We start from the raw sequence: 14,021 nt of genomic DNA, 5'->3' as shown, positions 1-14,021 counted from the left end.
TGCTGGTCTCAGTTTCCATCTGCTGTGTCTTCTRTTGCCCAGGTCTTGAGAAGAACATGAGTCCCCTTTAGTGTGGTCTTGTTCTGTAGCACCAAATCCTGTTATTGAATCTCTTCATCACATTTGACTGTATTTCATTTCTTCTCTGTGCTTTTGGGAGGGGTTATTATTCCTCCCGTTGACACAGGTGATAACTGCCCTGGGGCAGTAGACACTATTCCACTGTTCACTTCTTCCTGTACATTGRAGGAAGAAGACATCAGTCAATAGCTGTGACAAGGTTCCCTTGTTTGTGTCAGTAGGAGGCAGCAGTACATCCTCACAMCACTCATACAATTCAACCACTCCAGAGTTAGGATGCTGAGAAAACCAAGGTGACATTACACAAACGTGAGGAATATTCTCTTATAAACACCTCTCCAATACTACTACTGCAAGTGGTTGCTTATGGTCTGGGACTGTTAGWGTAAATCATGTGTTGTTTATGGCACCACTGCTGGAGAGCACCACTGCCCCCAGCGGCTCAGTGAACCAGGCCAGGTGCAAGCAGGGAGGTGCTTTGGCCACTTAGAGCTGCCTCAGGACAAGGGATGTGTAATGCRGTCTCAGCTGCCTGAACTGCACATCCACAAACCACCTACCAGCATGTCCAGATAATTTGTGTGTGTCTGGATATTATGTCGATCTTCTGCTGCAACCTTCTTAAAGTTCTTCAGCTTCACAGGGACTTTTTTTGCCACATTCACAAAAGGAGCCATCCATTGTACACACTCTGAAATGCTGTCCCAATCTAAGCCTAAAGGATAGAACACAGGAATTTATTTAGAAATCATAAGGGAATTGCACAGTGTTCCGATATGGGCATGAGCTAAAAACCACAATAATACTGCAGATAAAAATTCAGAAACATCCTCCCAGAAAYAGCCAATATTTCCTTATGTGTGTTACTTAGAAGGGTGGTGGTGGAGGTGGATGAATGGAGGTCACAAGGGTTGTTGTTGCTTTCCAGGGGGAGGCTAAAGTGACTTGTGTCTTGAACACAAGATTGTGGGTCATGCTATAAAAATATATACTGGGTACTGCTGACAGACATGCATGACTGCTGGAGAACTACATTTCAGGAGAAAAAGTAGCCAACTGTATAGCTAATACTCCCCCAAGTAACTRGAAGTCATAGAGCAACTATTAGCCCAAAAGCAAGAACAACAAATCTGCTTCAATTCCTTAGCAAAGGCTGCACTGCTGAAGGTGGTTCCTTCTTTTGAGTCTCTGTAACATCTGAAATAGTGGTAGAAAGTGAAATTAAAAGGAAAATAAACCCATGGAACAAATATTAGTGTCGATGTAGCTTTTGGTCTTTGGCAGCCTGGTAAACTAATACCCTGAGAAACAGATTGGGACCTGTGACAACTTCCAGAATTCCCTGTCTAACAAGGGAAGGCCAAGCTTTACAGAGGCATCTTACCTGAAGCTTTCTTAACTATTTCAATTGAGGTATAGTGGCAGAGTGCTGCAGCAGCTAGTGTTCTGTACTGGAAGTCCAAAGAATTCACATCCAGAATGCACAGGTCTAAAAGCTGGAGACATGAAGAGTAACAMATTTTAACAAGCTGATACTTCATGATACTGTCTCAGAGAGGTCCTGCATACAGCAGTCTTCCTACAGCCTCTGCCCCAGAACAGTGCTGAGCTCCAGGAAGGCACTTTCATAAATTTAAATGTTATGTATTATTTACACCACTGAGCTACCCAGCTTTAGTAAGCCTGTCTGAGGTTGGGTGCAACACATGCCCATACAAACTGAACCACAGCACTTCCAAAACAGTCAAAACATTCCCCAGGCTGCCTTCTTAGCAATTACACAGAAACACTGTTAGAGGCAACACAGGTAAAAACTGCTTAGGTCTGAAATTATCCATCTTCCTCTCAGAGTTGTCACTGCTGTWTACAGAACGCTGCAAAGCACAGTGATTACAAAAGATKKTTTTTTTTTTTACTTTTCCAGCATACAGAAAGGTCTCAAAAGCATGTGAAAGCAGGGAGACAAGTAACGCGGGCTACTTGTCCTCAAAACTGAACCTCTTTGGTGGAGTTAAACTTGCACATTCCTTAACAAAGTAACAGGCAAGGGGAAACAAAGGAACATTTTGAACACAATGGTTTTCAGGGTGTAATGTTCAATTGTGCTTGTTATTGTGTCAAGAACAAATTTTCAACAGCTTGCTACCTACCTGGGCTATTTGAATGAATTTTTCCTGAGAATACTGAGGTAGCAGGACTTTTGGAACATCCTTCAGAGCATCCACTTGAAGATAGAGGTTCAGCCAAGAGACAATTGTCACTGGACAGAGTTCCCATTTTAAAGCCTGCAAATATTTAACCAACAGTTACGTGCCTGAAACCACTCAAGGATAGTTTTGTGCTTTTATTTTTCTTTCCATATCTCTCCTGAAATTATTGCACAGATTCTTAAAAGATACTAAAGATTATTTACTATTTCAAATACAAATATTCCTTTTTAAATTTAATTCTCATTGCTTTTTGAAAAGGCTCAGCACAAATACGTATCCCTTTACCCATGCAGSTGAATTTTATGTATCTTCTCCATTCACAAGGTGGGAAGCTAATATTGTTTCCTCAAGCCTTTTGGCTAGCTACCTGAACCTGCAGCTCGTATCTATTAAGGAAGAATAAATGCACRGAGTCTTGTGCTGGTAAAGATGAATCCTTTCCAATGTGAGGAGCACCAAGCAGTGTCAGGTCTTTGCCTGTCTCTCTAGAAGCTGCTGTTCCTGGACAGCAAGAGACATTRGCAAGTGCAGTACATTACAGTGACAGCCTTCCAGCCTGCCCATGGCTGCCTGAAGAGCCTTTACACTCACACAAGCACAAGAAACCTGCCCTTTCCTAACAGTCAGGGACTACACCCCAGCCAGGAGCGTCAGAGGTCCACCACACACACAACAAAGGCTTTACTACTGTGCAGGAGCAGGGACAGGTCCCTCTTCTAAGCAAATAAGTGACATTRAAACGAGGCTCAGTTGGAGAGTTTTTCAACCAGCACTTAGAAACACAACAAAGTTATTACCTTTAACATAATAAGTTCCATTCTTACAATATCATCTTCACTGCAAGCACCATCAGTGACATAAGCGAATTCCTGTATTTTAGGTGCGTAAATTTCCTTTAAAGAGAGGAAAAATGAAGGTTAGTGTGTCTTACAGTTCTAAGAAATGTTAAGAAGATACTGGGAAATACTCTTCTGTCCATATTGACATGTTAAATTTTTTTTTTGCTGCAATACTGTTTTTTTCATTATATGAAGTGGCTTGAAACTTACAGGACGAGGAGATAACATATAACCTATTTGACTTTGAGTATCTATTGTATAATGCAATGGCCTTATTGCAACTCTTTTAGTTTCTGGGGAAATAAATGTTGACCAAGCAATCTGACTACCCTTTCATTTATAGCTCTTTCTACTCAGCCATTCCAATTGCTGTAAAAACATAACACCATCCCAATTCTCATACAGGACACTGCTGTCCTAGAAATGGCTGGCTGGTAGAGGTTACCTGCAATGTCAGTACTGGTGTAATCATATAKATTTTAAAGAAAGAAAAAGAAGAGAAAAGCTTAAAAAAAAACAGAGAGAAAATCCTACAACCAGCCACTGTAACTGTCAAAATCCACGGTGCAGCAATGGTTAGAGAAATTTGCTATGCCAGTTGGGGCCAAGCATAGATGGGTATGTAAGTAAAACAGAGCTTGCCAGGAAACCTGCTTCTCTACCAGCTGGCTCTGTGACCACTATGGCCCCATGCACTTCCTTAGGACAGGTAACTGCTCACAGTGCACAACCTTGCTTTGGGAACAACAGTGACATCTGGGGGTTCCAAGATAATAATTTAATCCCAAGTCTTCCTGTCAGTCTAGCCTACTGTGCCTTACACAAAAGTAACCTCTTGGCCCATAGATGTAGCACACAACGTAAGATATCACATCGCTGCAATTAAGACCCACACTCCACTGTGAAGAGGATATCATAAGGATAACAGCCTTATGTACCGGCAGTTTGAGACTTAGGCTTGGTTTTGTTCAAGTCTCACACCCATTCCTGAGATTGTTTGCCAGCTGCTGTATATTTGGAAAAAGACAAGACAAAACAACTACTTCTAGCACATTTGCATGCCTTTTAAGTTTATGTGGTCTCCTTTCCTGCTGCTGGAGAAAGGGAGGACAAAGACTACACTCCAAGAGCCTGACATATGTACAATTGAAGGAAAACAAATTCCCCATCTGACCTTCAGTATTGTACGTAAACCATCAAGTTCAAAAGATTCARACAAGAAATGAATATTACCACTGTCTCTTTAGTTACTCCAAATTCAATATCCTCCTCTCTGTAATAGAGCTTCTTACCTCAAGYTTGGAGGCAATGAACAATGAGGTAATTCCTATGAGCTGAAGCATGCTCTTGTTAATGTTCTTTTGTGTCAACATGAACCTATCAAAGAAGTCTTGAGCTAGGTAGAAGGTTTCCCGGTGGAGTGCATACACCTCGCACACCTACATAAGAGGAAAGAAACAATTCCGTTTTCTGTTATAAAACACTGTGTATGCACATTGGAGTATTCAAGCTTTAACAGCAAAATGCAGTTTCATCTTTTGCACACACAAAGCTTCACATACCTAGGTGTGGGTAGGATGCAGTGGTTAGCATGGGATTGGAAAAGGTATTACCCACGCACCGACCTAAACATGAATTGCCTATGATGTACTAACAAATTTTTAAAAAACACTTTTTTCAATTTAAATAGTAACCATTTTTCCTAAAAGGAGTTTCAGTTTTCCACTGAAAGGAAAAAGTCTGTTGAGGAAAAAAACCCCAACAAACCAGCAACACCTAAACACACACACATTAATTACCTTGATTAAGAAAACTCTGGGCTCAAACCTCAAGTTGAAGTTAAATCCTCACTGAATTCCCTGTAGGTCTGTCTCAGGGCAGAACCACTAAAAATCAAAGTCCTTGGATCTACAGCAAATAAGCCTGGAAACTCCTGCTGGAGGGGGCTCTGCTAGCAGGCCAAGAACACTGCCTGCAGCCCCTCAGGCACACCGACAGCCTCACTTAGCAGGAACAAAACTGCAGGAGCCGCCATCTGCTCCATCCTATTGCTGGTTTCCCTGGCAGGCAGAACTTTTAATACTCGCATTGTATCAAAGTGTTTCAAATGCCAGTTCAACAAAAAAAGAAAGGAGGCTGCCCAGACCAAGAGATCTTAGGGRGAGACCTACTTTTTCATCTGAGTTCTAATCTAATTGGGAGGGGCCACCACAYCTCCAGCTCATCTGCAACTCTGTATCCCTTTCACAACTAGAAAGCAGTTAAACATCTATAAATTACTTAATTAGATATCTATAAATTACTTTCAATCTACATGTAGTAAAGAACAGAAAAGAAAATCCAAGAAACAGATCCCAGACACTTGGTTATTCTACTTGGATACAAAGTCAGAATAAAATTTCACTACTACAAACTATTTCCCAAAATATGGTTGGAAGCTCATTTGCAAATTAAAGCCCTTCCTGACCACCAGAAATGTAACTGATTGGCAGAAAGAGCACAGCCCATTCTTTCAAACCAGATATATATGCCTGATAACTGATGTGTTACTCTGATATTAACAACTGCTCCAAAGAAGATTCAGAATTAAAACTGTACAGACCAAGCCCACCCATAAATAAATGGTACAGTTTCTATAGAAGTGTATTTCCCAAACATAATAACCCTTGGTCATGTTAACCAGTGTCTCTGTTATAATGTTACAGAAAGTGTTAGGAGCCTCTGGAGAGGTCTCAAAATTGCTGGTATTTAAATCCACCATRGCATATAGAACCACTGAGCTGGACAACAGCAAGGCCCTTGTTGATATTTTTGTTTAGAAATTGGATGATTTCCTAATTAAAGWTTTTTTTTAAAAAAAGCAACAAACCAATTTAACAGTGATATGTAAATTAGACATTAGAGGAACAATTGAGTCACACAATCAGAATAGTTTTTATATATGGAGTGTGTAAAAAGAATCTTTCATTTTCCTTCAAATTCCTTGCTAGTACAATTTATTTGTAATCTTTTCACATAAAAATTTCTCTATATCAAGAACCTTCACCTGTCAGCCACTGATATAATACTTTATTCTGTTCTCTTCATATGATAGAACTGATAATTCACTATGAAATCAGAAATAACATCATGGGCTGATACTGAACAGCTCTTGACAGGGTCAGGGTATCAAATCCTCAATAYAGATGCAGCTGTCTCATGGCTTGGATACAGTCTACCCTGTAAAGTTAGAAATCCATAACTGGTCTGTCCATAGCAATTTCAAGTATCTCAAAACTAGATTTCTCTCCCTTGCAGAAAGCAGTGTGTCAAGAGCAAAAGTTGAATACTATTTCTCACTGTCCTGGGTGGAAAGCTCAATGCCTTCTGCCTGGGAAGGCCTGGCTGTAGCTCACCAAGAGGATCAAAAGCAGTCACTAGTTCTGTTGCAAAATAGTTTTAACATTTTTTATAAGCGTACGTGTTGCTATTAGATCTTTATGTAAAAGCTGTGCTTTTACCTGCCTACTTCCCAGGCACAACAGAATCACATGCAAAGTAAGCAAAAGTACCYACCTCTAAGAGCCAGTCTAGCAGTATTGATCTCATGTGAGGTTGCAAACTAGAATGTAGTGATGTGAAGTGTTTGCAGTGGGCATATCTGTTCTCTTTTGTCAAGATGTTGAGCCAGACATCTTTGGAATTTCCCCAGCTATGAAATAAAGTTCCACAAAGCATTATTACATATACATACAATTCACAAAAAATAATAAAAACATTATCTATTGTTTACAGACATTCAGAAACAAAAAGTAAAATTCCACACACTAGAAGGTTCTTATGGTAACTGGAAAGYTTCAGTAGTACTTGGAACGTTTTACATCACCACAACAGCAACTTGTCAAGATCACCAGCAAGCCCAGTTCTACAGGACAGACAGTAAAGCCTCCCAAAGCTGCACATGCAATCAGTTTCCTATTTTGCCTAGTTTGGTGGCTGTTCAGAGAGCAACATAAAACCAAACCCTCCCCAGAAAAAAAGGACAATACAGTCCTCCCCAAGAAAACTCAAAACATACAAGAAGTTGTCCAGTTTAGCTTGGGAAAGACATTTAGAGATAGTGTTTAAAAGTCACTCATCCATCCCTTTATTTCCTTGCTTACTTCAAGGCTCAGAATCAGGATATACATTCTCTGAAAAATTGAGATCTTTTTTATCGGTAACTTATAATTTTTTATCACTGTAGTCTATTTGGCAAGATGATGCCTATATCATCAATATGACTTTATTTGTAACTGTTATTAACTGATATGGGCTTTTTCTTAGATGCACTTCTCATCTTGCAGGTACTAAGAGCAACAGCATGTTAACCAATGAAATTATGGTTTCCTACTGAAATATTTGGAGTTACGTATTTACCTTTCCCCAAGCAGAAGCAGAGAGACAGAACTGATCACTGGTATCACCTACAAATTCTAACCCAGATCAGTTTCATTCTGCTGTCATCATAAGTTAGAAGCTGAGGAGATATTTGCTTAATGCCCAAGTCTCCCCATTTAAGCAGAGAAGCACTAAGAAATCAATTATGATCTTTCTACAGCAGTTAGGGAAGAATGGAGAAAGCATGGAAAGTTAAATTATCTTCTTATTCAGCTCATCAGAAAGGATGGAACTCAGTTTTACCAGATGCCTGCCAACAACAGGATTAAACACTTYGCACAGACCTCTGTATCTGAACATGTCTTTGAGGCAAAGCATCACCATGCAGCATCTCCCAGTTCTGACTGAGTGTAGGCCAGAACAAAAAAGCCYGAGGTATATCTAGAAAGATCCTCTTAAAGTAATGCTCATGTTCTGCTTCTCATTCACCTTGGCAGAAGTTTTCCCTAATGCACTGCAGTAAATTTACCACCTGTTTCATTAAACCCCAGGCTAATACAAACAACAGCTAGGTACTTATCTAACACACCTGAATACCTAAGAAATTCTGAAATTGAACACTGTAACTTAGTCAGCTAATTCATCTCTCTGGAGAAAGGAAAATTTCTAGAACTGTGACTGCACCAAGCATATTGCATTGCATTAGCAAGCTACCTGCACAGTGATATTGCCACTTGCCACAAGTTCTCATACATCAATTTTTTTGTGGGATGAGGACACAAGTAGAGGTGTGTATTAAATAAGCACAATATAACAGATTTTATTATGGTAGTTCAGCATATTGCATAAGACATTAACAATTGCTGCATCTGGTAAACTTACTTGAGTTCTGGCAAAGGTGATGGATTTATGAAGAGGTTCCTGAACCTGTATTTTTTGAATCTTGAAAAGTCAGTGGTTACTGATTCTTTGTGAGGCGTTTCAATAATGATGCAAGGTGAGATGCCTCCTGTTATTGTGGGGGGCCAACAACTCTGTAAAATAAACAAGGTTTATTTAACATTGAGTTTACTATGAGAGCAAGAAAGGCAAGAGTAGATTACAGTAACAGCAACAATATATGCTATGTACATTAGTTTTTCTGGATCTCAGCATCAATTCAAGTACTGAAACCAAAAAAGATGAAAATTAAATGCCAATGAAGCCTTCCATAGCCAAGATGGAACATGGATAAACAGATTGGTTGCAATTTGGAGAACTCCACTTTGAGGAAGATGACCATCTTTAGTTTATGAACCCGCAAGTAGCCTGTCCATTGCTTGAATAGCTTAGTCACAGTACAAAAGGCAAAGATATTGCTATTTGAACACAAGACATTATGTTGCTAGTCCTATCTACTTATCTATTGAGAGGGAAAAGAAAGGAGAGGGTGGGGATTCTACTGTCTCTCAGTAGAAATTTAGCAACTTGTTATCTTCCAATTTAGCGCTCCAGAGAGGAGCCACCCATCTCAGCTCCAGAGCTAGATACCTACTGAGCAAGCAGAGCTGTGAATGCTCTCTCAGCTTGCCAATACCAAATAYGGGATGCAATGACTCAAAAGGAGAGAAGTGCAAAGGTATTCATGCAGAAAGCYTCAGAGGATGAATTCTAGATTACTGCAGTTAATTATAACTTGTTTAAGTAATGTTAATTCGGTTGTATGTAGCCAATACAAGTAAGGAGGTATCAAATTCCAGGAGCACCTACAATACTATAATGGCTGACAGCCTTCAAAATGGTGACACAGAACTTTAATTATTCTCTGTGGAGTTGAAGGGGAATCCCATTCACAAAGAATGGCAACACCTGCCCCTGAACACAGAAGCTTTTCCTATATAGCTGACTTGCAAGGTAAGATACATCGGATTCCCTCAGTATATCTAAACCTATTTGCTGCCAGACTGAAGTATCCCAAGGGTGAATTACATATTCCAGCACAACTGACCTTAATGCATGCAGCCAAAAGGAAAGGGAGGTCCTACTCCTCTCCTGTGATCCTTACTTCCCAAGTTCCACCCCAGTGCTTGTCAGACCCTCGGCKGGGTTGATTTGACTCACTAACCGGGCAGAACATTAACTTATTTTGTAGTGCCAAATTAGCAAGATGAACCTGTGTACTGCTTCATTCAAAGAATGGAGCGAAGCAGGGGATGGAATGAATGCATGGCAAGCTATCAAGAAAGAAGAGACAGGGATTTCCCACTTTCAGCAAAGATAAGTTGTAGCACGAAGTTTCACCCCTGGTACAGCTGATGCACTTTTTCCTACACAACAGTTACAAAGACTTCTCAATCAGAAGCATTTCGCTTCACCATAGCTATCAATCTCCTGTACTTTGCAAACAGAATAACTGCAAACAATATTGTTTGCAAGAGAAAGTTATAATATTTTACTAATCAGCTTTAAAATAAAAAACTGTAAAGCCYATCAGTTTTAGGAGTTTCCTGTGGTAGTGAAAACAGATTCCAAAACTGATTTAAATAATCAAAAGAAGTGTTAAATGAAAGTAAAGATGGTCTGCATGGCTATGAATCTTGACTAAATGGCTGTGAAACCACACCTAAAGTTAAAACAAGTGCAGTRATCTTGTTTAGACTTGCCTCTAGGCTTTACCTGCTCTGTACATGGAATTGTTCTGAAATATCTGGGTTTATTCTGGTTTTTACTCCTAACCTTACTCTGCAGTGGGTTTTACACTGAAGGATCTTTTATCTGCACAAAGTCATGTAAAAAAGCAAAAACATATAAAAAACTATGAGAGCTTAGCACCTTTTTATATCTGAAAATACAAACTTCCCCTATTCAATATTTTCTGGAGTGGAATGCATGACTTCACACCCACCAACATAAACCAGATGGACTCCCTTACCTAGACTGAAATGGTATTCAGGATTGAATTACCTTAATTTCGTATTGATGTTTTTTAGCAATTTTCCCATCTTCTCTTTTCTTAATCTCCTGCTGAGAAAAAAGACACATATCAATACCCTGACAGTGGCCAGCACACACACCTAAAGCTCAGGCAAACTCTTGCTACCCCTGTCCCACTTTATAATTCAGCAGAGCAGATACTGTCCCATCCAAATGCACTGGAGAGCTTACAGTATTATTAAACTTTCCAAGTAGACTAAATGACTCACCTCTGCTGTTCTCCTTTTTCTTGTCTGGAGATATTCTAGTGCTTGCAGCTCTTGTGGAGCCTCTTCTTGACAGGACAGTGGCTGCTGCTGTTTGGCTTGCAAACGGCTACTGCAAAGAGCAAAAACACATTAGACATTAGGAGAGAGGAAGTTGTTAGATTAGTACAGATAATCTTAGTACAATGCTAACAGCTTACCTGCGCCTTGACATCTTCTTTGGGCTGTAAGATCTCTACCTGGATCAAAGTAATAGGATAAGGTCAGTCAGTGCATCCTCACAAAACTAGAACCAAGTTCCCTCCTCTGTGTCATGAACTCATCACAAAGAGCAGCCATGGTTTAAACAGAAGAGTATTGCACTGGCCTGAGGAATGCCCAAGCAGGGCATGACTGTGGTATATAAGCACACCACTTCATGTCCTGCTGCAGGGTTCCCAGRTATGCCAGCAGTTTACCTCAGGCTGCCTGGGGGTGAGGGGACAGAAGTTATAAAGGGACATCTCCCACACAAGAATGGCCGGCTGGGGAGCCCCTGGGGCTGTCACCCCTCTATTCCCCACACACCRTCCATTCCAGGCACCCACACAGACACACGTTTTGCCAGTGCTGCTGCTCCCTCCGGGGCGATGCCCCCCACACCTGCCGGGATGGCCGGGCCGCGATGGGCCGGGCCGGGCGCCGCCGCCCGCGCTCCCGCCGCGCCGGTTCCGCGCCAATTTCCAGCGAGCGGGGAGGCGGCGGCGGCCTGTGTCGGGGTCAGGCTGGGCTTGGGGGCACCGCCGCCGCCCGTCCTCCCGCCTCTCCCTCCCGAAGGACCGATCCTACACCCACCCGGCTCCCCAGGGTGCTGAGGGGACGCGGGAGGAGCRGGACCGCCGCCCCGCCCCCCCGCGCTCCCGCCTGGCTGAGAGCGCGGCTCCCTCCAAAACCTGAGGGGGAAGGAAGGGGCTGTCGGGACGGCGCCTCACACGCGGGGACACCCACCCCCCGCCGGGACACGCCTCAGCGGGACCCCCCAGCGCAGGCACCGGGGTTGTGAGGGGGCGTCCCCACGGGCACCCCATTCCGAGGGCCAGAGCGGGGGAGCCGGGACCCGCCGGGGTGCGGCGCGGGCGGGCGGGCGGTCGGGGTCAGCCCGCCAAGCTGCTCGGCCGGCATCCCCGCCCCCAGCGCGCCGGGCTCCCTCCAAAAGCGGGCAGCCCGCCCCCCGCGGGGCTCGCCGCGGTGGGGCGGGGGGCAGCCGATGGCGGGATCCCGCCSGCACCCCGGCCCGCCGCGCTGCTCCCTCCGGGGTGCCCGCCCGAGCCATCGCCACTCTCCGCTCCCTGCGGATGGGGCCGCTTGAGGGGACATCTCCCCCCAGGCTCTCCTCAGCCGCTCTCCCTCCAAAACGCTGCCCGGGCGGGCGGGCGAGCAGCCCGCCTCACCGCTCCCGGTCACCTCTCCCGCCTCACCGCTCCCGGTCGCCGCTTCCCCCTCACCGCTCCCGGTCGCCGCCGCCACTGCACCCCTCACAACCCGCCACCCCCGGCACCGGATCTGCCGGTACCGCCACCACCAGTTCTACCATCATCACCGCCACCCTCAACACCGCCACCGCTACCATCATCATAATCAYTGCCRTCAYCATTAACATCATTATTATTATTACAATTACTATCATCATCGCCCAGCCAGCCCCCGTCCTCACCGGCGGGACCCTCACGCACCTTCACCGCTGCCGCCCGGGCCGCGCTGCTCAGCTGGCGCCGGCGCCGGCGCCAACCCGCTATATAGCGCGGCCGGGCCCGCGCTGCGCATGTGCGAGGGCGGCAGGCGGCTCCCCCGCCCGTCCGCCGCCCGCGTCCCGCTCGCCCCAGCGCCGCCCCTGGGTGGCGGGGCCGCGCCGACCCCCGAGCACCCCGGGACACCCCGCGTCTCGCCCCCGCTGTCCCGGCTCCTCCGGCAGAGGCGTCGGGAGAGCGGCAGGCAGCACCAGGAGGAGCGCTGCCATGGCTGCCGCCGCCCGCTGCCCCGGCACCGCTCCGCCGCCCGGCGCCGCTGGCGGGGGATATTCCCGGCACCGGCACCCCGATCCGCTGTGCTCTATCGGGCCCCGGGCCCCGCCGAGCCGGTGGCAGCTCCGGTGGCGGCTCAGCGCGCCCAGTGGGGCTCAGCCCGCCCGCCCCGGGGCGGGGCCGCCGGCGGAGCCGCCAATGGGAGCGCTCGGAGCGGCGGCAGCGTGCGGCGGCCCGGGATGTAAACACGGCCCCGCCGCGCCCCGCCCCGCCACCGCCGGCCCGCGACTGTCAGCCCTCCGCCACCCGCCAGTGGCCCTGGGGCCCCCGGTTCCTGCCCCCCGCCACTTCATGGGGTGAGAGCGCCGGGCTGGCACCGCACCGGCACCCCGCGCCGTGCAGCGGCTGCCGCGGACTGTCACACATCCCACAGCACAAAGGCGGCGGGGTGAAGAGGAGGCCTGAAAGGAGGTCGAGCCAAGTGGGAGTCAGCCTCTTCTCCTAGGTAACAGGTGACAGRACAAGAGGACAGAGTCTTAAGCTGCACCAGGGGAGGTTAAAGTTGGACATTACAAAAAATTTCTTCATAGAAAGGGTGATTAGACATTGGAMTGGACTGTCCAGGGAGGTGGTGGTGTCACCATTCCTGGATGTGCTTAAGGAAGTACTGGATGTAGCACTTAGGTCTAATTCACATGATGGTATTCAATGGTCTCGCAGGCCTTTTCCAACGTAACTCATTCTGTGATTCTGTACCGGCTGAAGACAGGCCTCCCTCAAGCACAGTGTCCATGATATCCTGTGAACAAGTCCTATCCCAGCTTTCCACACCTGCCAGCCAGGCCCAGCASTGCCCTTTGGGGCCCCAGCACGTCCAAGAGCAGCAGGGCCCGCTGCAGGAGCACCCACTCTGCAATCCCCTTCTCCAGCAGATGATGCTGAAGCTTACCTTCAGTGCCAGCACACCTCCTGATAACATCACTCAATGGTTGCATGGAGTTTTCTTGATACAATTAAAAAAAAGAAAAACCCAAAATAAAATCCACRCTACTCGAAAAGCAACAAAACCCCACAGCATCACATCCTTAGCAGCTCTTTAAGCACACACTTTTCATTAGAACACCCAGTGTAGGCCACCAGCAGCCATTTTGCTGATGAAGAACAATTGGCACTTTCTTGCTGAGCACATRTASTGCTAGAGGACAAAGAGAAGCCACTGCTGCCTTGAAGTAAATCCACATTGTCATCTTTTCTCACTTATTTTTCTTTTCCCATGTGTACCATTATTACAGAGTAAACATAGTTTTTGCCTCCAAATATGTATTACAATAATTAAACACAATAACCAGGTGC

General features: G+C 45.5%; 1 protein-coding gene across 1 annotated transcript; it reads right to left on the bottom strand.

The window, feature by feature from the left end:
- Positions 1–134: 134 nt before the first annotated feature.
- CCNE2 (cyclin E2) lies at positions 135–12,425 on the bottom strand. Its single transcript, XM_057370327.1, has 12 exons — positions 12,381–12,425; positions 10,869–10,907; positions 10,672–10,780; positions 10,433–10,489; positions 8,372–8,523; positions 6,686–6,821; positions 4,423–4,569; positions 3,089–3,184; positions 2,232–2,366; positions 1,466–1,577; positions 642–796; positions 135–236 (listed from the first exon to the last, which is right to left on the bottom strand). Exons 2-12 carry the CDS (start codon positions 10,880–10,882, stop codon positions 135–137), a joined length of 1,215 nt encoding a protein of 404 aa, XP_057226310.1. The 5' UTR covers positions 10,883–10,907; positions 12,381–12,425.
- Positions 12,426–14,021: the final 1,596 nt, after the last annotated feature.

This window comes from Malurus melanocephalus, unplaced genomic scaffold (genome assembly GCF_030028575.1).
Source record: "Malurus melanocephalus ecotype Western Australia unplaced genomic scaffold, MMel_1.1 scaffold_123, whole genome shotgun sequence".
NCBI classification, from domain to species: domain Eukaryota; kingdom Metazoa; phylum Chordata; class Aves; order Passeriformes; family Maluridae; genus Malurus; species Malurus melanocephalus.
Note: the sequence above shows the minus strand (reverse complement) of the source record. Positions and strands in the feature narration are given on the sequence as shown.